Source organism: Pavona decussata, unplaced genomic scaffold (genome assembly GCF_977016875.1).
Source record: "Pavona decussata unplaced genomic scaffold, jaPavDecu1.1 SCAFFOLD_9, whole genome shotgun sequence".
NCBI lineage: Eukaryota > Metazoa > Cnidaria > Anthozoa > Scleractinia > Agariciidae > Pavona > Pavona decussata.
The window spans coordinates 928254-954296 of record NW_028145432.1 but is presented as its reverse complement, the minus strand read 5'-3'; the positions used below and the strand labels follow the sequence as shown (position 1 = coordinate 954296).

The 26043-nt window shown below is 39.6% G+C and overlaps 1 protein-coding gene across 3 annotated transcripts in view; it reads left to right on the top strand.

The window, feature by feature from the left end:
- The window catches only part of LOC146488428 (uncharacterized), a 38327-nt gene extending 12613 nt beyond the window's left edge, over positions 1 to 25714 (top strand). For 2 of the 3 annotated variants that reach the window (XM_085117629.1, XM_085117644.1), the window contains 25 exons: positions 181 to 249; positions 954 to 1037; positions 2455 to 2514; positions 2960 to 3102; positions 4299 to 4359; positions 5783 to 5917; positions 6696 to 6998; positions 8643 to 8861; positions 9774 to 9914; positions 10711 to 10805; positions 11432 to 11534; positions 12223 to 12394; positions 13272 to 13408; positions 13533 to 13616; positions 14554 to 14625; positions 15571 to 15723; positions 16606 to 16698; positions 16936 to 17028; positions 17421 to 17492; positions 17916 to 18020; positions 18685 to 18792; positions 19737 to 20484; positions 21597 to 21651; positions 22232 to 22310; positions 24317 to 25714. In XM_085117629.1, the coding sequence (XP_084973755.1) occupies positions 181 to 249; positions 954 to 1037; positions 2455 to 2514; positions 2960 to 3102; positions 4299 to 4359; positions 5783 to 5917; positions 6696 to 6998; positions 8643 to 8861; positions 9774 to 9914; positions 10711 to 10805; positions 11432 to 11534; positions 12223 to 12394; positions 13272 to 13408; positions 13533 to 13616; positions 14554 to 14625; positions 15571 to 15723; positions 16606 to 16698; positions 16936 to 17028; positions 17421 to 17492; positions 17916 to 18020; positions 18685 to 18792; positions 19737 to 20484; positions 21597 to 21651; positions 22232 to 22310; positions 24317 to 24394 (3462 nt within the window). In that variant the 3' untranslated portion in view covers positions 24395 to 25714. Of the gene's footprint in view, positions 1 to 180; positions 250 to 953; positions 1038 to 2454; positions 2515 to 2959; positions 3103 to 4298; positions 4360 to 5782; positions 5918 to 6695; positions 6999 to 8642; positions 8862 to 9773; positions 9915 to 10710; positions 10806 to 11431; positions 11535 to 12222; positions 12395 to 13271; positions 13409 to 13532; positions 13617 to 14553; positions 14626 to 15570; positions 15724 to 16605; positions 16699 to 16935; positions 17029 to 17420; positions 17493 to 17915; positions 18021 to 18684; positions 18793 to 19736; positions 20500 to 21596; positions 21652 to 22231; positions 22311 to 24316 lie in introns of all 3 variants that reach the window. The other variant, XM_085117637.1, reaches the window with a different exon arrangement.
- Positions 25715 to 26043: the final 329 nt, after the last annotated feature.

Genomic DNA, 26043 nt, shown 5'->3' with positions numbered 1-26043 from the left:
TGTCCATGAAAACTCCCAAAATCTTGTAACTTGGTGGCTTTCCTGAAGAAATGTTCTTTAAAATGACATCTGAAAATTTATGGTTAAAGATAAAATGAAGCATGCTCTCAACCCTTGCAATTTGTTCAGGTAGAGCGATCCCTGTTGGATGGTTTTGAATATTTTTGTTAATATTTACAGGTGTTTGATGGTAACACTGAAACAGATAAGACATTTAAATTCAAAACAGGAAAAGGAAAAGTTATCAAGGTATTGGTGTTATGAAATTAATGTGTTCAATAAGGTTAAAATGTAATATACAGTAACACTATAACATACAGTATTATTAATGTTTATTTATTTTATGGGTACCTTCAGGTGTCTTGTCATGAATATGTGTTTCAACTAATGATGGATCGGATGGTCAGTTGCTTGTTAAAGCATTTTATAAGAAAAATTAAGAGTAACGCTGTTCGACGTTTCGATGTTTCAAACATCATTATCATTCTTGATAATGATGTTTGAAACATCGAAATGTCGAACAGCGTTACTCTTAATTTTTCTTAACTAATGATGGATCAGAGAATTACTGTAAATATGTAACTAACTTGTATGTTAAAGTGCTAATTAAAAGTAACCCATGAATTTCCCACTGCCTAGAAATTCGACACCACATGAGGTAATGAAAGAAAAAATCTTTGACCTTTGTGAGAGTCAAACCTAAGTATCAATTATTTATTGATTCCCACAAAGGTCAAGTATTTTTTTTTCTTTGTCTCATGTGGTCTCCCATTTCCTTTCTACTTTTAATTAGCACTCTAACATCCACAGCAAAGTTAATTCGTTGTTCCATCATCTGTGATAGCATCACAACATTTATTGTGTTCAACTAGTTTGCCTCTGCTACTGCCACTGCTAGCATTTATATTTTATAACTTACAGCATTGTGAACAAATTTCTTGCTTTTTTCAAAGGGATGGGAACAGGGTGTCATTGGCATGAGAAAAGGTGGCAAGAGGCTAATTGCTATCCCGTCACCCCTGGCATATGGTGACAAGGTAAGGACAACAATATAGAAAATTATTAATATATTATTAATACATTATTTATTATAATGCATAAAAATATTTAGCAAGGTGGGTAATAGTCAGAATAATGCATATGCAGATTACTGAATGATTCTTTTGTGAACCTTCTGTGACAACAATGACAGCAACAAAATTTGACAACAATGTCCTTATTTTACCTTATTTATACAATACAGTTATATTATTAGAATAATTATCATAACTTGTAATTCACGATAAGTATGTATTTGAATAATGCAATTTAGGGTTCTGGCCACCCAAAATAACCTAAAAGTTAAAAATGTTTTGTGGTATATTTTTTTAAACAAAATTTTAATGTTGACCCATGGTTGAAGCCAGTGGTGATGGTGGCACTTTAAACCCAAGCTTCACACTATCCATGTGGTAGCTGTTGACTGGGTACCGAAACAAACCTCAGTGGGCAGGTGCTCGCATATGGAAGGGTGGATCCATTTTACAGGACTTTCTGTCCAACAAATAAAAAAGGAATCAAAACTGTAGACTGCAAGATGGGCTCTACACTATCCCCATGGTATAGCTAGTACCAAAAGCATGTGCCATCAGCCATGTTACCAGGGTAGTGGCAGCCATGGACATCCTTTTTTGGACTCGGTTGGATCATTTCGTAGTCCTCAACCAACAGCTACACCGTAAGACGTGGAAAGTGTGGAGAGAGATATCATGGGTTTAAAGTCCTACTCATAGCTTGTAATTTAACCCTTTCCCTACCTAGTTTTTTGGCCCATTTTTCCAAAACGGTAAAGAGAAACCCAGCTTGCTAATGTAATATACCGTTTAAAAGGTCTTGATGAGTGTAATTCATTTCTGAAATCAAGATAAGTGAAGGAAGTCAGGTCTTTGTTAGAAATGGTTTTAAAACAAAAAAGTTCAAAACTACAAAATTTCACTGATTGACTTGTGATAGGTATACCTCATAACTGTAGCTTAGTCTGTAAACACAAATCATAGGGGTGGTGGTAAACCACCTCATAGATACATGTACCAGAGGGCACTATTTTTTCCTTTGAAATGCAAAGATCTTTCCAAGACCAATTTGCTGACAAAATTTCACTGTAATTGAGCAAATACTGACCAAGTTTTGAGTTCAGGACCCACTAGGAAAGGGTTAAAATTAATTATGGTAATTAATTATGGTACAATCGGTAATTTTCATTGAGACCCATACACTTGCCAAGTCCTAACAAGGATTAAAAAGCTGTCCATGGCTGCCACTAACCAGGTAAATATATGGATCTGTGCATGTATTAGGTACTGGCCATACCTTGGAGTTGGGTAGTGTTCCTCTTGTGGTCTATGGTTTTCTTTTTCTGTGTCACCTTACCCTGTGTTTCTCAGGCTGAAGTGTCTGTTTTGTTTCATTTTTCAGGGTGTGAGTGGCAGGGTTCCTCCCAATTCCTCACTCTTGTTTGAGGTGGAGGTTCTGAGGGTACGTTTATGTACATGTATGCAACAGACAAGCAGTCAACTTGAAATTGTATTAAAAATTATAGTAATTTTATTGTAGTTTTGTGCAGGAAGCGAAGAAAAATCATCTTGCCCAAAGCCAGTCTTCCTCTCTTCACTTTAGATTTCAACCTGATTCAGGATCTGTTTATAACCTTCAGGAAGAAAAATGAAAATGTTTTGTGTTAAGTGTAACCACTTAAATAGGCTTCAATCAAATGTCTCATATCTCGTTGCAATATCACTAATCTCATCAAACATACGGGGTATGAGTGAGAATAAAGGAAAATGATCACCAAACTTAAGATAAAAATAATGTTTTCTTTGCTAACAAATTCTCTCAACTAGTGACATAAGAAACTTGGAGATAACGGTGAGGAGAACTCGCATATTGATGACTAACTAGTTTTTTTTTTTTTTTGTAACAGATCAAGACCAACAGAGAATCAACTGAGTCTCCTATCAGTGTTCAGGAACCTTTTAATCCCCAGAACTCGGATCAGCTACCCGACATATTGTCTGAACCATCTGGTGCAAGGAAACGGTCCACAGATTCTGTCTCTCAGCTGAGGTAATAATGAGGCAATGCTGCTGGCACATCTTAAGGTTACCTTATACCTTCAGAGGTGTCTCGCATCCAAGCGATGTAGCGGCGATGTAGCGGCTATCAGACTATACCAAGAATTTTGAAAGAAAATGAATTGCTGAATTTGTAGCACTCTTTTCTCAAAACAATATTTTTACTTGGAGGAGACACTTTAAAGAGCTAAAACTCAAAGGGAATTTGTTCGTTTGCCATCAAATTTGGACAGTAGCTAGTTTGACATATAAACAACAAATTAAACGTGTCTGCGATTTTTTCTTTCGAAATATTTTTTCTCCGAGAGCAATTTTTGTATGATCACTCTGCATTTTTTTTATCCTATTATGAAAATGTTCTGTAACTCTTCACTGCGATTGAATATGGCAAAACGTAGACACGTTTTTTCAGCGCTTTGGGTCCGGAAACTGAGGAGCAAATTAAATTAGCAAAACATACTGTAAAATTCGCTTTGACTTGTAGCTTTCAAAAGGTGATTTGGACGCTCACATTAAGAGATGGTGAATAATTCGACAATTCACTTTATTTCAAAACTCTTGGTATAGTTTGATAGCCAGCTCTATAAGCTTTAATGTGATATAAGGGTTCAGGTATCTACAGTTTAAACCGGACGTGCTATATCGCTTGGAGGTGAGACACCTCTAAAGGTATAGGGTAACCTTAACTAAAGTTAAATTCTTAATTTAAGAATAGACTTGTGGTAAAACAGAATGTTATGGAATGTTAGGGTGATTTCCACTTGTCAGAACTGACTGACCAGACCTGAGTCAGTTCATAAACGGAATGTACCAATTTTAAGGATGATATTTATCATAGTCCTTTGAATTTCTTGAAAATGGCACGTACCATTTTCTGAGTGATTATTTTTCTGGATTTTGCAGCGCCATCCCTTCAGCCGGTCTGGCTTGCCATTTCTGCCAAATGGAACCGAGTTAACTTGGTCCTAAAGTGTGAAAAAAATTGTCTTTTGAGGTTTTGAAGAAACCAGTCGAGTTTCCAGGTCTTGAAAATGCTGATGTTGAACCAAACTACAAATTAAATTAAGGAATCATAATACTGGCAGTATTGCACAACAGGATAATTTGTGATCTAGGACAAATTATGGAAGAAAAACATTCAGTGAATTACTATGCAGTTGCTTTATTTGCCCTTTGTGTATCTTGTAGTGCGCCAGCTGAAAGTGGCATCAAAGGAAGAACAGCATCCATCACTGAACAACTCTCTCAGGTGAGTTCATCGTCCTGTTCTTGGAAGTTAGTACTTGACCTACATGTACATATGCATGTACATTCAGGGTGTTAGTCTTAGACTTTGTTATGAATGCTGGTCATTTGTGTTTTGTAGATTAAAAAACTACATTTGATAAATTATTCTTTCTCCATCATATTCTTACTGATTAGGCTAGCATAATTATATAAAATGAATCTCTAACTCTTACTACTATTAATAGTAAACAAAATACTGAGTAACCCCGAGCCTGTGATTGACTACACATAAATATAGAGTGCTGGAATTACTTTTGCTTGTTTAACAAGAAATATGTCCTTTCAGATCTTTATTTTTGTCAGACAATTATGACAAAGTTGTCCTGACACCGGTACCCATCATCTTGGAGTTTTTCACAGGGTACAATCCATTAGCAACCTGTTTTGGGGTGATTTTAAATCTCAAGGTTATTTTCAACTTTTGACGAGTTAATGAAGTTTAGAGTGTTTTTCAGCAGAACCAATGTAAACTCTAGTAGTCTGACTATATTTTGAATGCCTTTTTTAGTAAAGGCAATGTTTTAGAGAAGAACTGAGTCGTCTCTCAAACAAACTCCATGTTTGAGCTAATGTTGGAATTACCTTACATGTACATGGAAATTTTAGAAATATGGTTCTAAATACAATGTCTGATTTAAACCACTTCATTTCCAGCAATGCATACCATTCCATCCCAGTGTAGTATTGAATACTCCAAGGTGCTTCATGCAAAAGAAAAGCTGGGTTTAGCTCTGGTTAACTTGTGCCACTTGTAGCCTGAAAGCAATCTGTAGTTACAACTTTGCTACTGAAAATGAATCTATGAAACACATACACCTGTATTTGAACTGCAGGTGAAAGGTTAAATAGAAGAAAGACCCTCATATTCATTTACACAACTTTTTTTCAGGCTTTCACATTCTGCTTGGTTGTGTAGATAACTGCAAGGATCTTTTTTCTATTTACTCTTTCACCTGCAGTTTAAATATGTTTCATATGTATTCATATTCATCCTTCACGAGTATACTAAAAACTCACAATGTGACTAGCTCCCAGTTGCCTCGATAGCTCAGTTGGTAGAGCACTGCACCGGCGTCGCAGAGTTCATGGGTTCGAATCCCATTCAAGCCTGATTTTTTTTCAGGCTTTCTTTTCATAAGTTGTGTAAAATTTAATGACCATGAGGATCTTTCTTCAATTTAAGCTATACTTCTGCAGCTTACTAAGAATTTCCAAGTTCACATGTACACAATACAACTTATGTACATGTACATCCATGCATGCATGCACACATGGTACAAACAACAGATTTCATAAAACATTATTACTTTAAATTAGCGCTTATGTTTGTTTTGCTTGTCTGTCTGCTAATATTTTTAACTTTCCCTCTTCATCTTGAATTACAGTCACCAGAGAAAGGCACAGACAAGGCTCGTTTACTGGCTAGAATGTCTAAAATGGGAAAAAATCCATTGAGTCTTCCTGGAGCAGTTGTGGCTGAACCAGAAAGTGATGACATGGTACATGCGGAACAAGAACAGGTGGGACATGGTTTATTCCTAAGCATTGCAACCGCAAGAAGTTTATGAATAAACGTTTAATTTGCTTTTTATTTTCAGTTGCTGAGAAATGAAACAATCATCATGATGGATTTTAGATAAAATTGAAAATTAACTAACAGTAACTGTTTTACTTTATTGCAATGTCAGTGATTTCTGAGTATTACATGTATTTTAAAAACTAACCTTAGACTACTGGAGATGACCCACTCTAGGAAGCTGACCTGTTTGAAAACTTTTAAAACGTTGAGTCAATGAGAAGGATTTTCTTTAGTATACAAACAACTTGTAAAATGCCAATTGATGTCAACAGACAAAAATTACTCAAGTGATGTTTTGGTTAACAAAATTAGACTGTCTAGTATCAAACAAATTGAAATATACAGAGTCTGACCTATATTATTTTTATTTAATAACATAACTGGCAACAACAACACACTTTAACTGTCCAATCAGGGAAACTTAAATCCCATTATTTACACGTTTTTAGCCGCATGATGCATCAAGATCACCCGTATTAAACATCAAGGTTTTTCATGGGCATTCAGCTGTAGCAGGTGTTATAGGTTTTATAGTACTGCACTGAATCAGTTTTGACAACTCCGACGAGTTATCAATTTACTTGAGTCTAAGGTGTATCCTTGATTGAAACGTCTGTCAGTGTCACCACCAAGAGCCTTTTTGGGACTACTCTTAGCTGGACAGTCACGCAAGATGATCTCAAATCATTGATATAGTTGTTGTTTGACAAATTTCATAGGAGGTGCCGCCCAGTCCTGAGCCAGTTGTGCGAGAAACCAGGACAGGAAGCAGCACGGCAAGCCCACCAACCATCAGCGCAAATCCACACCCAATGCCACGAGCCAAACCCCAACCACCGCCAAGGCCAGTTCAAGTTCACCCTGAAGTGCAACAGACAGTACAGAATCCAGTGCCCAGTGCACAACCAATCCAACAGCCCATAATGAACCCACAACCAATGATGAACCCCCAACCTGTGATGAATCCACAGCCGATGATGCAGCCAGCATTTACACCACAGCAGCAGGTTGCACTGTATCAAGTAAGTTTTAATACTCTAGAGGATTGCATCTTGTTGATTGAAGGATAATTTCGGACTTCCAAGGTTTTGGTTTTCTTTGATGGGGGTGGGGGGTGGTTAGTTTCCAGTATTCGACGCTAACTTTCCTGCTAAATTGCCCTTTGGGCAACCAGGTCTCTATTTTTTGTTGCCTAGCGTATTTTTTGGTTGCCCCAAAAATCGCCGGCTCGCTTCGCTCACCGTTTGGTACTTCCTCACTCACTTGCCTTCCTGCCTTCGTACTTACTTTCGGGTTTCTCGGTAGAGATTTCCTCTGGGTTTTTTTCCTCAGCATTTCTAACCTCTTCAACTTCGTCAACTTCTCTTCCTTTTTCCCTCTCTTCTTCCCTTTCATCGTTCTTTTGCTTTTTCCTTGAAAACCCAAACTGAAATAGACTCATTTCAACAACTTGATCGCTGTGAAAATCCCGGGAAAACACGAAGCGTAAATTTGGCCGCTTGGAGCCTGGGTACGGTAAATTAAGTTACGGTTAAAAGAACATGGCGGCCACGATTTTGTGCACAGTGTTTCGTGCTTGTTTGGTTGTATCTTGTTCAAACTAATATGTATCTTTTTTCAATCTACGGCTAACGGGTATGAAAATATCCCAGGGTAGGTACCCATATTAACACAATAAATAAATTGACAGCAAAGAGTTTTCAATTCGCTTTATTTCCTGCTGGACACACTGTGGACAGGAGCAAAACATCTGCTTGCCCGATCGGGCAACTTTTACCGTAGTTTTACTTGCCCATTGAATCATTTTACTTGCCCCGGGCAATCGGGCAAGTGTTAGTGTCGAATACTGGTTTCTAAAGAAACTGTGGTGCTGCGTCAGCAGGGGAGTGCAAACGACTGTTTCCGGTTTTATCAACTTAGTTGATGAGGTAATTTGGCCATGTAAAGAGATTTGAGTGCTGGCCCTTCAGTGGAGCGATCCTTCAGAGACTATGATGAAGGGCTAACACTTGAAACATCAGCACTCAAATCTTTTTTTTTACCACAACTGTTTCTAATCTCGCAATCTGATTGGCTAATTTTCCGTTGTCGATAAGAGTCTAGACAACGCTGCTCGCGTCAATCAGCGCGCGGAAATTTTGACAGTTATTGTAAAATTTTTCTTTGACATTGATATTGTGGTAAGAAACAAATCGAAGGTGGTTTGGCGTTGTCTGTACTCTTATCGAAAACGATTATTGTCATCACTGTGGTCAAAATTTGTTGTGGACTCACTTGGCTGCACCTCGTGAGTCCACAACATTTTGACCACTGTGATGACGAATATCGTTGTCGATAAGAGTACAGACAACGCTGAACCACATTCGATTTGTTAAACAGAGGCCAAATTACCTTATTTAATAAAACCAAATGTTTGTTTTGTTTCCCTTGTTTGTAATATTTGTGCCTTTAGTAGCTGCATGATTGGAAGCCCTGGAAATCTCCTCAAATTTTCTTTCTTTCTTGCAAACTAAGGCTACGAATTTGTGCCCTATCTAAACTGATGGCTGAACGCCAGACATTACAATGGTCAATGAGAAATTGATGGGAAAATACTCAGAGCACTTATCTTATTTGTGTGAAGTATTACCTTAGCTTATGTGCTGTCCACTTTCTTATTTTGATAGCCACCCACCAGTACCATTGGATATCCCATGATGACATCCCCGCCACAGATTATTACTCCTGCACCATATGCAGTACCACCTCCACCTCCTCCTCCCCAACAGCCCACTGCTAATGACGCCATGGTTCCTGTGCTTATGGCCGAGACTCGGCAGCAACAGGGAGAGATACGTATGTCCATAGGCAAGCTGTCGGACAAGATTGATGAACTGTCTAACAAGGTGAGAATGGTGTGGTTAAAGCAAAGAAACTATAGCTGCTGTTAACTTTGAAACAGTGATGTCATGTTATAATGGTCTGGTGACCATTTACATCAGTGGTATTTGATGTAATTTCTGTGGTGTATTTTACCCAGACAAATTATTTAAATTGGCATTTCCTTGAGGTAAATCGTGGTGAGCTGTATTTTGTGTTAGCTCTCTCTAAGTTGCAAGGAAAACATATATGTGAGAGTACTGAGAGACCTGTCAGGTATGATGTGACATTTTACATTTGTTGTCAAAATTCCTGCGCGCTGATTGGCTAGTAGATAGACGATAAAGATGATGACAGATGTGATGTGTGCTCTTTCTCAACAGAAAGTAAAGCCAATTCTGCTCATACTTTTTCCAGTAAAAAATATATACTCTTTTAGCATACCTCAGTGGCTGATTATCACGTAAACGCGCAATCTGATTGGCTATACAGGTGCCGTCTATTGATCAATAGATGGCACCTGTGTAGCCAATCAGATTGCGTGTTTACGTGATAATCGGTCACTGAAGTATGCTAACAGCCAATAGAAACCTCGAGCTTGCCGTCAAATTGTTAAATAGACCATAAAATGAAGCCACTTATAAAATGTTCAAAACTTGGCAGTGAAACCACTTGAGTTTTGAACATTTTATGATGTCATTTTATGGTCTATAAGAGTATAGACCATAGAAAACTGCCATTGATTTGTTAATTACTCACAATGTCTGTAGCATGTGCAGCGAACATATCTGTGGAGCTTTCTGCACTTTTTGGCTGCGCAAAAAGTTGGATAAAGAGCAAAGAATCTAGTGTGGCAGGGGGGAGTGGAGAGGAGCGAAGAAACTGCAGATGTGTAATTTTGGTTTAGTTTAGTCATTATCATCAATATGTTATTTCAGGTTGATCGTCAGCACCAGGTATCACCTCAGTTAGCTGGACAGCTCGCTCCTGTTGGTCAGATGGGTGTCGGTGCATTTGGCAATCCACAGGCTATGATGGAAGGTTCTATTTTGATTCACAATATCACTAGAATTGTACAGGTAATATGCATAGATCTTAACATGCAGCTGATGCCTTAACCGTGACGGGCATTTCGAGTCCAAGAAATAACTTGCTAGACTTTGTAAACTAGCTTATTGATTACTCCTAATCTTTATTTATTGTATTCTACAAATAATTCTATAGCATGTATATATTTGATTTTTTTTTTTTTTTCAAATTGTGCAGTTCCAGAAAATATCCATCCCCCCCCCCCCCCCTTCCCCACGGAAGGTCAATGGCAATTCCAAGGGGGCGGGCGGTTAATAGACGGAAATTTCAGAAATTTGTACATATACGCTACTCTTCAATCCGAGTTGAAATAAAGTTTTAATACTACTACTAAGAAGTTAGCAACCAAACCAAATCATCATTGCTATTTTTACTAATATGACCAGTTTCGGTTGAGCTGCTGATCTTTAAAGATATTTCCTGCATCATAATTTATTTCAAAAAGAAAAGAAACAAGGGCGAACTTTTAAACTTTGTTCACTGAAACCAAAATTGGATCAACTTGTAAAGCAACAATGAGCAGACATAAAGACATCTGGAATCAAGTTATTTATGACCACTGCTACAAGAAGGTTTATGATCATTTATTCCCCAAGCGATTAAGGCCTGAGCAGTCAGACCCCTAACCTTAAGACATTTAGCCCCACCAAAATTTTTAATATAAAGAGAGCTTTATGTCTTAAAAAAGGGGGCTAAATTCGTGGGGCTAAATGACTGGTTGCCGACAAGATTACGTTACCGCATGCTTTGTATTTAATGTGATCAAAAACAATGTCTTGTTTACAGGAAAATGAGAAAATCAAAGCTGAAAGTGCTGAAAAGACAAAGAAGATTGAATTGCTTAATGACAAGATATCAGACTTATTGCAGAAGAATCAAAGGTATTTTTCCAGTGACTTTGTATCATTCCAGACATTTTTTCAGTGGCTCCTGGTCGTGTGCTCATGGCCACTGGCTGAAGAACACAGATGTTATGGGTATTGCATATGAAATCTGGTTTTGATTCTTAACCCTTTACTTACCAATTTTTGTGGCCCATTTTTCCAAAACGGTGAAGAAAAACCCAGCCTGATTAAAAGGTCTTTATGAGTGTAATTCGTTTTTTAAATCAAGATAACTGAAGGAAGTCAGGTCTTAGATAGAAATGGCTTTAAAACATGAAAAATAAAAACTTCCAAATTTCAGTGATCGAATTATGTGATAGGTATACCTCAAAACTGTAGCTTATTTTGCAGCTTTTAATGCATAGAACACTCTGAGATATGTGAGAGTCTGCAAATGCATTAAATGAAAGTATTCAACGAATCATAGGGGTGGTAAACCACATCATAGATACCAGAGGGTACTATTGTTTTCTTTGAAATGCAAAGGTCTTTCCAAGACCAATTTGCTGACAAACTTTCACTGTAATTGAGCAAATACTGGGCAATATTATGAACATTAATAAGGCTTATTATTACACACTTGAGCTGTCGATCAACTTTGATAAGTGAAATGTTGTTTTAAGATTTGTAGAACAGAGCAACACCATGTTGGAACAGAGGAGTGACTCGTTACAACTGAACACAGCGCAGTCTCAAGCGCGGGTCATGTCATTAGAACAAGAAAAGGTTTGTAAAAATATGCCCTTACCTAACATTTTGAAGGTAGCAAGGGTCGCAATCCAAGGGCACATTGATAAGCCAAAAAACTACAGTAAAAAACTGATGTTAAAGCTGGATGAGCCAATGCGTAGTTAGCTATAGCATTCACCTGTTCACCTCCACCAACGCCACCCGGTTTGGAATTTTAGGCTTGTCGTCTTAGAGTTTCAATTGAGCGTCAAAAGTAATTCTCGTTTGCTTTGGTTTTGTCTTACTTCGCGCAGTGATTGGTTAGCAAAACTCGCGCCAAGATGCAAACCGAAAACCAATCGTGACTTTCCCGCGCGTGTTTTCCCGCGCTTTACGCCGATTACATGTATTTTCTCGAATTCTGATTGGTTCGTTGTGCTGTTTTGCGGCTGTTGTGATTGGTCAGAACGATCACTTTGTTTGGGATTTACGACACTTAGTTGGAAACTGCTTTATGTATTTTAAGTTTGTTTTGGTTGTCACACCTTTCTCGTACTTTTTTTGTGGCGGTCTTCCCGTCACAGCGGACACTAGCATTTTTAAATACCAATTATTTTTGATCTGGATAAACATGTACAGACGCGCCATGAAAACCACGTGCGTAGATGATGAGGCTATCTGCTGTAAACACCAAGAGCCTATGGATTAGACGATTTTGTTTTTGATGTTTATTTCTTTTTTGAAGATCTCCATGAGTGGTGAGCTGACCACAGCCAAGACGCACTTGGCAGCGCTGCAGAATGAAGTCACATCCCTTCGCCAAAAAGAAGCGGAACTTAGCAGTCAGCTCAGCAAAGTAACATCAGAAGCAGAGAAATACAAAAACGAGCTAGCTCATACAAAAGACTCCCACACAGGTCAGTTTTCTTGACTTTTGTGTGCAGGAAAACGCAGCTCAATAGCTGTAATTTGAATGGTGGCACGTCAGAGTTTTCATCTACTCATCAAGTGTTCAAAGCACCTTCTACGGCGCAATAAATAGAATCCACAGATCCAAATGGTGGCAATTTTCGATTTTCACCGTGACAACACTGTCGTTGCGGGGAGCTTATTTTTAAAAAGTAACCCGTTTTTAGATCGTGTTTTCTTTTGGTAGCAATGAAGATCCAACTAATTCCGATTTTTTATCTCGTATTGGATTTTGCAAGAGGGACGCACCCAGTTAAAACTAACTCTTAGAGCGATTTCTTTTACGCTGTTTGAAGTCGTTTACTCTCCAGTGTGAGCACAAGATCAGTAAATGTCATAAAAGGTGTTAGCCCTCGTGGTCTGAAATGATAGCTCAGAATTAATCGTTTGGCTGACGATTGCGTCGCATAGCTGTGGATCATGACGTTTCAACCGCTGTACTGGTGGCCTTCATCAGTCGATGGTGTCGACAGGATGTGTATCAATATAAGTAGCAATGTTGTTGATGAAGTTTCCCCTGAGTGAATAGTCTGAACAAGGAAGATCGAAATTTTCCAAACAACCAACCAAAGCGAGGGTCGAAATGCACCAATCACCATCAACCACGGTTCTACTTATATTGATACACATCCAGTCGACATCATTACCCGATGAAGACCATTAGTACAGCGGTTGAATCGTCGCAGTCCACACCCGTGACACAATCGTGAGACAAACGATTAATTTTGAGTCATCACTAAATTAGAGTAAGTTGCCACGCTCGTGAAATTTACTACAAGGTTACTTTGGTTATTGAACGAAATTTCTTTCTTTGTACGTTTGTAGAGAGTACCGAGCAAAGTGAGCAATTGAAGGAGAATCTGAAAGAAGAGAAACAGACAAGAAAACGACTTGAAAGCCGAGTGGATCACATGGAGGAAGAACTGAATGATTTAAAACACGAGAAGGAGAAATTGGAAAAGGTAAGAAGCCGAAATTTATCCAAGTTTACGCAAGTACAGGATGTGCCATTCATTTGGAGAAAAATTGCCCCGGGTGATCGAGACAAGTTAGTGATCAAAGATACTTTCAATTTTTGTTCTGTAGGGTTTGGGAGAACGTAAGAAGAAACATACAGCTGACAAGAAAAAGTTTGAAGAAGAACTAGAAGAGCTGAGATCTCAGCAAGAGGTAAAACACATCAAGTTTCCTTGTGCTTATTGAGTTGCAGTGAAAGCACATCGTAACCGCCACAACGCGCTTTAGCGATTGATAACTGCCATTGATTGCTTTTGGTTTTGCACTAAATTAGCAAGACGCAAGTAGTAAGCGTTGCACTTGCAATATTATCAGTTTCTGTCAATAGTTTTCCAAACCGTGGTCCAGCAAATCAGAGCTCTAGCCAACTTAATTACTTGATGTACACTCGCTATCGAACTAATAACATAGGGGAGATCAGAGAGCTCACATTCGCTCCACAAATCATGGTCGTTTTCATACTAGAAGACGGACAGCGTTTGTGGATGAAAAAGTGCGAAAGCGGGACGACACGATTGTGGACCTCAAAGTCGTTTGAATTTGTCCGTTGATCTGCCTGACCAATTACAAAATCAGACGACTTCTGCGTCAAAAATTGGTCGTCAAAACAGGTTGCTTGTATTCTGTCCATCTTCTAGTGTGCAAATTGCCATTAGCGCGGTTAATTTTCTGTGGCAATTTTAACCCGGACGCGGTTTGAGTTGAACACGGTTTCATGCTCTCGAAACCACGTGGACGGAAAATAGCCGGCACAGAATCGATTCCATATTTTTCGGAGACGGCTAACGCTGTTTCGGGCCTTCACTCTTTGGAAACGCCCCACTTTTGCCAGCTTTCTCGACATGACGCGGTTTGCAATAAGATTCTCCAGAGGTGCAGTGCAAGCGAAAGTTGCGACCTCATCTTAAACGATGCGTTTACAATTAAAACCACATCCTTGTAAACGCTGCCAATTTGCCGAGGAAACCAAAAAAAGATGTCAGTGAACAGAAACAAAAAATCTTTTCAGTCTGGCAGCTGCGGTTAGCGTAATTTAAACTGAAAAGGCTTTTTTTCCCCCAAATAAAACATTTATCTGTTTCTTGGATAGGATGAAATAAAGTTTTTGAAGGAAAAACACAGAAAAGAGAAGCAGAGTAGCGGAACAGTGACGGCACAACAGGTAATGTTTGAGTTTATGTTAATATTCATGACTGTATACATGAAGCATCACACGTCGGGATGAAAGAAACAAACTCCAAACTCGTCCTTCCCATCAGAAAGTATCGGCCATGTCTACAGTCTAAGGTCGGCACTTGCACGATTGGATTTATCAATCATACAAGGATCCACAGAGACTTACTGATTGTGTACTTTGTTCACGATTTGGGGATGTACAGGTGGTGTAGTGGTGAGAGCACTCGCCTCGAATCAGTGTGGCATGATGTTGAGTTTGTTTTTGGTTTTCTCCCAGCCTGGTAAAAATTCTACCCGGAGAAAATCCTCTCGGAGCAAGGGACTCCGGTTTTTCACTCTTCTCAAAAACCAACTGAACGCATCAAAATAATAAAAAAAAAACCTGGAGCGCATAGACACGTATTGAACGAGTGCCTGGTTGCCTCCCTCGCAGACGCTCTTTTTGCTCGTCACGCGATCTTCCTTTTTGTTGGGAAGGAGAGATTGCGTGACGAGCCAAAAGAGCGACGAGGGGGACTAAGTTCCTGGAAGCTCTCAGGTGCTCCGTGGGTAAACAATTCTTTTACCGAGGATGCCTGTGTCACTGGCTGAAAAAACACATCTATCATTTAATTCACCAGGCTTAAAACATACAGTACATGATGTATCTTTCACAAATATCATTAAGTACATAAAAAAATTACGTTTGCTATCATACTAGTTTACGACTGGCGACCTATAGAACGATACACGAAAATCATACGCTGGACTAGCTTGCGACAGCATCTAGCTTTCTTCGTCGGTGAAAGAGCCAAAAGACTGCTGCTGAGGACTTACTTTGGACAGTGCCTGAAAGGACGATGACAAAATTTAATTATTAACTTGACATGGAGCATTTTACGGGTTAGACTGAAATGATTGCATTTCGTAACACGTTTGTTCATATTTGTAGGTGGCGCAAGCTGAAGCCGAACTTGAGACCAGATGGACAGAAAAGGCCGAGAAAATGGTGGCACAGACGGAGGAAAAATGGAAGAGAAGATTTCAAGAGGTTGCGGATGAAAAAGAAGAGGCGAACAAGAAACTGGCAGAGCTTCAAGATAAGGTTTGAGTTGCACCATTCATTACTAGGTGCAGGAGTTTATAACAGAACCAAAACCCAACACCTCCTTTGTGCTTTCTTTCGTCCATCCCGTGTTTTGCAGTTACTAGGGAGTTAACTGTAAGAAGCTACTACGGCGACGGCGACGGCGACGGCGACGGCGACGGCGACGGCAACGGCAACGAGAACGTCACAAAACAATAGGATTTAATGAGAAAAACAAAGGCCCTGCACGTGTGTTATAAATTTTGGTACATTTCTTCGCCGTACAACAAACAACAACGTGAAATGACTAAATTTAAGGTTCTGTGGAGAACGTGAGCACATGATGGTAAATTTTTCATTCGCCCTCTCAACTTGGACGCCGTTCCCACCTGTTGTTACTGGATAGTTCGGCCACATTGTACAACGAATTGGAATAATCACGACTGAGTAGTTCAAGTAACGTAAACTTATATTTTCAAGCGAAGTTTTTGTTTGCGTTGCCCGCCGTCGTGGTTTCTTAAATTCCGTCTTGACTGCATGAACAACACGACCTAATTTTTAATAAATTAAGAATAACTAGCAGGTTTGGAGGATGTTTGATTCTTGTAAACCTACAAAGCCATCCATCGACCACATTTTTACTGTTTGCAGTAGTGTTCGCTTTGTACGCCATGTAAGCGTACACAAAACTGTAGCGTCTACAGTCAGCGGTGAAAATGCTCTTCTTTATCTGAAAGTCGAATAAGAATGATTAAGAGATAAATGCGGTCTATCGCGAAATTTCTACAATGCCGGGAAAAGTAACCAAGCATAGGTAAACACTGGTCTACGGGTGACTTGTCATTTTGTGTTTATTGAAAGTTTTTGCATTTCGCGTATCTCTAATTATTTCTTTGACAGTGTTCAACAATGAAGGCAAGTGAAGATGCCAAGGATGAAAAGATTAAAGACCTCCAAGAGAAAGTAGAAGATCTCGAGGGAATACAAGAGAAGGTTAGCATTTTATAGTGCATTGCATTTTATAGCTCTAATCAAGCTGGATAAAGTGAAACACGCTAAGGTCACTGATAGTGCTCATCAGCTAAGTGCAAAAAGCCAGTATGCAGAGAACTTCAATAACGAGGAATCTGGAGAGTTGTGTGCAAAAACAACAATTGTTATTTTTCACCAGTAGGAGGGGTTTTTTGTATCTGATGTTGAGCACTCTTTCTTGTTGTTTGTATTTTACAGTACACTCGCCTACAAGCTTCACAAGGCGAGAAGGACTCGGAGATGGACGCATTACGCTCAACACAACAGGAGTTAGAGGCACTACAGGGGAAGGTTAGAATAGAATGTAATTGAGAATGATGTATTATTCAAAGTGACGCAGGCATACTGGGGAAAAGGAAATCAGAGTGCTCCTATCAGGAGTTGAACCTAAAACCCTTTGATTAATAGCTCGGATGCCCTACCACTGAGCTATTGGAGACTCGTGGGAACTAAGGCCATTAAACTAGGTTCATAGGACAAACATCCTGTATACTGCTAGGATTTGAATTATATTTTCTGTCAAAGCCAAGTTAACGAGGTCGTATAGATCTTTCCCCAGCTGGTTTTTCATAAGTCAAGACGTTTTAATGACAAACTCCTAACCTTGGTGTTGGTTACGGTAACTGGTGTCAACGTAAGTAATACCATATATTTTTCGTTTTTTTTTTTTTTTATATCAACAGTATCAAGAGGTTCGCTCAAAAACACTGAAAATGAAAGAGCAGTACGAAGAGCAATTGGCATCAGTCGAAGAGGTAAATCAGAACTTTAGTTCTTCAATTTGTTTTGAAGTTGTTCATTCCGAAGGGGAAAATTACTGTTAATCAAAAGAGACAAGCTAACGAGGCCCACTTGTGAAAACCGTGTGATGTGCCACAGGACCCTAAGTTTCTGGACCCCAATTAAACTTTGCAACTTCTATTGGTGCCCGTGTGGAGTCTTATAATACTCCGCCCATGATTAGGCCCGCTACATGTTAACAATGTGTCTTCACACTTGCTTAACGTTTGTTTTTTTGTTTTTGTTTTGTTTTTTACCTGCAAGCTTGACGTTTTGATTTGACAAGAATTCTCTTAGAACTTCAGTGTTTTGAGAATTTAAGACCCAATTTTTCAACACAATTGATGAATGTGCTTTAGTCTCAGTTTAAACTGACGTTTGTGTGTGTTTTTTGTTAGGAGCGTGAATCTGCTGTATCCGAAGCTTATGCTAAAGGCTTGCGTGAAGGGAAAGAACAGGGTGGCAGCGACAAACAACAACCTTCTGTTAACGTAACAGAAGAAGTAAGTCAGCGTTTGTTTGAGTTACTTTACCGAGGAATTGTTTGGTTATTGGTATCACCAAGAATTCAAGGAGAAATGTCAACAGCGTTAACGAGAAAAGACGTCAGAGTATCCACAGCGTATCTGACTCGTTTCATCTCCTTTCTAGTCAATATGGTTACAAAGGCTGAATAGATTTTGAATGATATGCTATCGTCCATTGACGTCGTAATATCATCAAGTGGTACGTCGCGATTATTCCAACTTGCTTTAAATGTCAAATGTAGGTGAAATTTCCTGGAGGTGAATTCTTGGAGACCGTATTCAAGTTTAGAAAGAGAAAGAAAAATTGGTCGTCGAGGTTTACGTCCTTCATAAAACGTCCCATCAGAAAATTTCACCTCGTAGTCGTGCAATAACTAATGGTTGTGGGGTGAGGGGGAGGGGGAGAGGTGTAACTAAATGCTTTGAATGAAGATTTAAGAATTCTCTTCTCGAATTTGCAAGTTATTTCTTTTCTTCATGTGGCTATGATAAATTTTTCCTCGTGTGAGGGCTTTGTTAGGGTATATATATATTTTTTACTCAACTCCCCTATCCCCAAACTTATTCAAAAGTATTATGGTCTCTATTGACCACATGTCTTTGTGTGACTCTGTTCATGACGCCTTTGTGAATCTCGTAGGTGAAGCGTATAATGAACACTGTGTTCTACATGCTGAGAAATGAATTTGAGGCAGATGAAAGTTACACTGGGTCAGATATCATGACAGTAATACTCAAAACTATCAAGGTATGTTGCTGTGCGTAGTTACTCTTAAGCTGTGAACAAGTGGAGGAGATAGAGCTCAGCACCGGTACCGCAGAGGTCATGGGTTGGGATCCCGTTCAAGCTTGAATTTCTTCCAGGCTGTCTTTTTCACAGCTGCTTAAGTTGCGTAAATAACTGCGGTGGTCTCTCATTTATTAGTTGTTACTCTTGTTGGAAAGTAGCTGTATTCAGATTGCTGAACGAGCTGCCTTAATCAAACTACTTGAAATGGGATATGACCTATGGGAAAAGTTTTGATGTAGATGTCACAGGCCGCCCACGTTGGAGGCCCTTGTCCCCTGTTTTCGTAGCACAAAGCGATTTGGAGAGCGACTACTGTCTCCACCCATATCCGCTTCTTAGTGGATCATAGTTAGGTTTCTCCATCGATTCTGCGTCTTGTTCAGGCGCTCTTGCACGAGGCAATATTTCCTGCAACTTGCAAAGCGGTTGTGATGAGAGCATTGTGTCGCAAGTTGCTATACGCTGCAACGTAGCTTATGACGTGGCGAAAAGTAGAAGCTTGTTGTACCTTTCAGGCAGCTCTCAAGCGAATTTGTCGTTGGGAAACAAGTTGCGAATAGGGGGCGTTACACGCACAATTTTGTGCGTAACTTGCCTAGCAACGGCTTAAAAATTGCCTCTTGCAAACAGCATCTTTAGTTATGTAAACAGCAGATGATGAAACGGTTTCTCTTTGGTTGTTTTATCCTGGGAACGACGCAAACTCCTTTGCTTTTTGTAAACAAAACTGTGGTTATTGACTTGCCGTTGGCTGGTGTTCATGTGACATTTAACTTGAGTATTATGGTTTGGGGGGCAGTGAAGGTGAGAGGGGAGAAACAAACGAGCGAAAGGAAGGCTTGATATTCAGCGTTTATGAGATGTCATTTGACTTACGGTGTGTAATTATGTCCACTATACAGGAAGTGACCATGAAACTGATGAGTGGAAAATCATCTGAGAAGGAAGAAAGCGAAGAAGAAGAAGAGGAAGAAGAGGAGGAGGAGGAGGAAGAAGAGGAAGAGGAAGAAGAGGAAGAGGAACATGAAGAAGACGAGAAAGTTGGGAGCATCAAGAAGGAGGAGGAGGATGACGAAGGACAAGAGAGTGAAGAAGAGGTGAAAGAGGAGAGTAAGGATATTAAGCAAGGTGTTGATGAGGTAGACGAAGAAGAGGAAGACGGTGACAAAGACAGCGGTGATGTGGGTACAGAAGGGGAAGTAAGTGATAACACTCAGAAGGACGAATTGGAAGAAGTTGATGGTAAAGGACTGGAAGACGAGGAAATATCGAACGAAGACAAGGCTGGAGAGGCGGAGCAGTTAGGAGTCGACCAGGAGGGCAAACATGAATCAACTGAATCGGTTGAACCTGAAGAAGCTGTTCAAGAATCAAATGGCACTGACCACGATGAAATTGTTGCTAATATAGACAATACCTCGGAAGCTAATCCATTGCAAGGGAGCGATATAGACGTACCTTCTTTAGAGGAACTTTCTGCTGAGGCAGCCGATGAGAATTCTAGAAATGGATTAGACAGAACTAGCTCAGAATTAGCACAGTCTGTACCGGACGAGAGCAAGGAACCTCCGCCTTTAGAAGGTTTAGACGAAGAACCACAAAATACAGTTTTAGCTGAAGAAAAGGAAGCGGAAGGACAAGAAACGCAAGGTAACGAGGATTGTAGTGATCGACAGATAATTTCTTTAACCTTTTTTATTATAGAAATTGGTTTGTTTCTTCGGGTCAAGGAGGAGTTTTCCATCTTTTGCACGCGAAATGAGACAAGGAGTGTGTCTTGTATTAGGCAGGCATAGCAGTCGTGATATCTGCAATAAGCCGGTATTGGTGTAACTATCCCACTGTACTCTGGTGTAACACCCTTAAACCAAAGTGAAGTGGGATACCTTCCCTTCCGGTAAGCAAGACGCGTGCTGCAATCTTAAGCAATCAGCATCTTATTTCAGTTTGGCCCAGTAACGACCAGCATCTCAATTCTCCTTACAGTATCAATACTTGATCAAGACCATGGGAAACAATCATAAAAGATAAAGTGTCTCTCACGTTTAAACACTTTCTTCCAGTTAGAGCGGTTTTCAATTGAGTGTCGAAAGTAATATCGCGTTTGCTTTGGTTTTGCATTACTACGCCCTGTGATTGGTTAACAAAACTCGCGCCACTTTCTCAACCAATGGGAATCCAAACCAAAACCAATCGTGTTTTGTCTGCACGCGTTTTCCCGCGCTTGGCGCCAGTATTTGCTTCGGATTCTGATTGGTTTGTTGCGTTGTTTACATCTGTTGTGATTGGCCAGAGTAATTACTTTGGTTTTGGTTTTACGACACTCAATTGGAAACCGCCCTAATACCTTCAGAGGTTTATACAAAACAGCGAGGAGAGGAATGTACAGATTAAATATCAACCTCATTCCGAGGGTCCCTCGTCGTCACGTTCCAGGGAGCGAAAGAGACCCTGCCAAGAGGGAACGAGGTTTATTAATTATTGGGGTTTTGCCAGGTTACTAACAGGTTCCTATACAAATTAATGGCAAGGCGCTTGGTTCGTGGACAACAATTAACTGCCACACACTATCTGCAAGTCGTACCTTTAATTTTTTCTGAAAGATTTATATTTTTGGATTCTGTCGGGTGTGAATTATGTCATTATAAACCTTCACACTTATTACTAAATCCAGCGTGGCGAATCTTTTCAGGAAACGGGGTTTTAAATTTCATTTAATAATTCAAACATCGCGCTAACCATGATTTCATTCCATCCTACAGACGTCCAAAAAGACAATTTGAGGAGTTCAGTTGTAAGCGAAGATAAACTGAAATCGTGAGTATTACACACTGTATTGTATTTGTTGTTCCTTCGTTAATCTTAAGGTAATGTTCTTTTTATGTTAATTTGATCATCGATTAGGAGAACGACAAGATTTCCGTAGTTTGTTGTCCGGTACGAAGAGATAATGTGGAAGAATCGAGATATGAGAGAAGCTGCTGTGTATGGATATTTTTTAACGCAAACCTAAAGTCATCAAGGCTTACTCTCGAAAGTCGATGAAAAACGCCGTTGATTTTGGCATATTTATCTCAATAGAGCGGTTTTCAATTGAGTGTCGTAAAACCAAAACCAAAGTAATTACTCTGGCCAATCACAACAGATGTAAACAGCACAACGATCCAGTCAGAATTCGAAGTAAATACATGTAACTGGCGCCAAGCGCGGGAAAACGCGTGCAGCCAAAACACGATTAGTTTTGGTTTGGATTCCCATTGGTTGAGAAAGTGGCGCGAGTTTTTTTAACCAATCACAGAGCGAAGTAATGCAAAACCAAAGCAAACGCGAAATTACTTTCGACACTCAATTGAAAACCGCTCTATCCTGCTTACACTGGTCTTGTTGCTGTTGTCAGCTTGTTTGGAGATGATGGTCACGATGATGTGGAAGCCACGTTTGGTGTTTCGAGGAAAAAGAAAGAAGAGCGGCAACCGGTAAGATGTTTACACGGTCTTGAAACCTTTCTGGAGTTTTCGCAAGAAAACTTATCAACTATTTCTCAACTTACTTTACTGGGGAGAGTCGAACGGTCACAAAGAGACGTTGCGTATGATACCTAATCATATTCACTTCGTTGCTGTTGTTGTTATTGTTGTTGTCGTTGTAAAGTAGAGTCTTGTAAAGTCTATCTATCAGACAAGCCTCTCTTTAGTATAAAGTATAATTACTAGTAGTGTAGAGTTCAAGTAGTCTCATTTCTCTCAGGGAATTAGCGTGAGTGAAACACGCGTGCGCGAGTGTAAACGCCTTCTACGAGGAGTCGCGACGCGCGATAATGACTCCTAAAATTTTTGTGTACCTCTATAGTCGTCTCCTTTTGCCCTCTTCCAACTTGATTCCGTGCGCGGTTTCAGACTTTCAACGGATTTTTTTATTTACCAAGTTTGTGTTTATTAACCATGTTCTCAATAAGTCTGTTGAGTTTAACACTGCGGTGAAAATGTGACATTACCAAAATATATCAAGAGTAGTTTCTGCCAGAAGATAAGTAACCTCATTTATGACGCCTGTGTGACCCGGTATTTACTTGGTTTAGAGAGGAACACTGGTGTTATCCAGCAATTATATCGGACCACGAATCCTTAGGTTTACCTGACTCCATCTGCTTCATCTACCTGCCGTAAGAACAGAAGTCGCCAAGCGATCCTTTTACTTTCATGGATGCATAGCTTTTAATAAGTTTTCTAAATAGCGTTTTTTTTTAATGAACATTATGTAGTTCATTACTTTTATTAACACATTGTATACATGAAAGAAATGTGATGGTATATTTCCAGCCTGGTGAATGAATGAGAATGATGATTATCCAAGAAAGTGACGCAGGCATACTCGGAAAAAAGAAATCCGAGTGCTCCTATCAGGAGTCGAACCTAAGACCTTCCGATTACTAGTTCGGATGCTCTATCACTGAGCTACAGGAGACTCGTGGGAGCTAAGGCCATTAAACTAGGTTCATGGGACAAACATCCTGCATACTGCTAGGATTTGAATGTCGAACGTGTGGTATATGAAAGAAATGTGATGGTATATTTCCAGCCTGGTGAATGAATGAGAATGATGATTATTCAAGAAAGTGACGCAGGCATACTCGGAAAAAAGAAATCGAGTGCTCCTATCAGGAGTCGAACCTAAGACCTTCCGATTACTAGTTCGGATGCTCTACCACTGAGCTACAGGAGACTCGTGGGAGCTAAGGCCATTAAACTAGGTTCATGGGACAAACATCCTGCATACTGCTAGGATTTGAATGTCGAACGTGTGGTATATGAAAGAAATGTGATGGTATATTTCCAGCCTGGTGAATGAATGAGAATGATGATTATTCAAGAAAGTGACGCAGGCATACTCGGAAAAAAGAAATCGAGTGCTCCTATCAGGAGTCGAACCTCGGATGTTTGTTCCATGAACCTAGTTTAATGGCCTTAGCTCCCACGAGTCTCCTGTAGCTCAGTGGTAGAGCATCCGAACTGGTAATCGGAAGGTCTTAGGTTCGACTCCTGATAGGAGCACTCGGATTTCTTTTTTCCGAGTATGCCTGCGTCACTTTCTTGAATAATCATCATTCTCACATTGTATATAGTTTTTATAGTATAACGTATGTAGTTTTTCTTACTTTTTATAGTATATGTACATTGTAATTAGTGTATTTAGTGCTCAGTGCTCCTATTGATAGCAGGATGCTTTTAAGCTCCTGAAGGGACTACCCTGAGCTTTATAACTAAATAAAGGTGTCTGTCCATTTCTTTATCACAGCATTTGATAGATCGCCTTTCTCTCAGATTGAATTGTAGCGAATAAGGATTCCATTTGTGAGTCGTAATTCGCCTACTTTGTGGCGTAAAACATTCAACACCACCCGTGTTTAACCCCCCCCCCCCCCCACCTTACTAAAGTAAAAGTGTACACGTCGTGAATACTCTTAGTATTTTTTCTATTGCAGGATTCTCCGCCGACCCGAGAAGTCCCTCCGCCATTGTTTGATGATGACGACGATGATGATCTTGATTGGTTTAAGTAAACAATGCATCTCATTGTGTAGACTGTATTTGAACACAACCTGGCGTGGTGATCAGATGGACCGAAATGCGTTAAACTCGGGGCAGACGTGAACGAAAGTTGCATGGAATTGACCAAAATTCAAACTCTGGTTTTTGGTTTCTCGTAAATTCGCAGGAATGAAGCTTTCATTGACTCTCAAAGAGTTTGCTTGACTGATGTTTAAAGTGTTTTGAACGGTCGTCAACTTTCCCATTTGTTTGACCTAGGTTTCCGAAAAAGAAATTAATATAATAAATGATACTAGGAAGTGAGAATGCTTCACCGAAATCTGACAGCCTTATTCTCAGACGCCGTAGGATTTTTGTCTGTAAAGCGCGGGAAAACAGGACGCGGGGGATGATGGGATGGGTGGGAAACTCTCACCATTCCACGCGTCCGAGCTTGACCCTCGCTCGGGCTCTCTTTGACGCGTGGGTACTAGGGCGATAATTTCGTGAAGAAAACAATTCGAATGGTAATATTGTGTAGCTCCTCATACAAGACAGGGAGATTGATTACGCTGTTTGTAAAAGGAATATGACACGTTTTGACTGGATTAAAAGGGGTTTTTTTTTTCATGCTTAGAAGCGCTGACATGTAGGTAAATTATAATCACGATGGAAGATTGGATAAACTGGTGTAATTTAACAGATTTTGGTGATTTTATTCCTCCGTTTCATCATAAGCCTCTTCATCAAAACACGCTTGAGATTGTTTCATAAGCTCATTGCTCAATATATACATTGATAACCTTCCACTACTTCGTTATTGCAATGAATCGCGTAGTTGTCAAGGGACCTTTATTAACTGCATTTTACAAAAGAAATGGAATCTGACTCCGTGTTTACATTTACATTTAACAGGTTTTAGACTTCAAGATTATGTTTTCTATGGGATAAGGCCAAGCTAAGCTGACTTTCGGACACAGAAACAGCTTCCTGTAATTTTATTTCAAGAAAACGAGAAATTTATTATCCGTAGGAAAATGTCTTTAAAAAATTCCAAGTCCTTGCAAGAGAGTTTTTTTTAAAGGAGCTGGCATAGCAATTTTTGCGCAGCGTCTTTGAAACTTTTTAGGGATTAGATTAGTGAGTGATATACTTGAAACATTTGACTTGTAAAAAAAAGAATTGAGCCAGTCACGAGAAACTAAGTTGGCTAAAAATTGCACATGAAAGAAGGCATGATTTTACATAGGCTGTATCGTTCGGTAGTATTTGTCACTGTAATTAAGATTTATATTTATGTAACAAAAATGAATACCTTTTTTAGGCAATAAAGCTGTCAAATTATTACTAAAGTTCTATGTTTTGGACTTTTCCTGCTAATTAAGGCATACTGGAACACCCAGAATTCGAAACCGGGTTGCCATAGTTTGCCGAACCACTTTAAACCTAAACTATAGTTTCGTAACTTGTTACTCCGAGTTCAATATTTTTCGTCTTTTGGTTTCGAATTTGAGAAATGTTAAACGGAACTGTCAACTGAACAATGAGGAACTCTTCGAGAGGTCTTTATCCTGGGCGAGGGGAAATCAGCTTTTGAACAACTGGGTCTTTCCTAGTAAGACCAATTCCATACGAAGGTAATTTAGCCAGTTTCCATAGGTTTCTCATCAAGGCAACAATC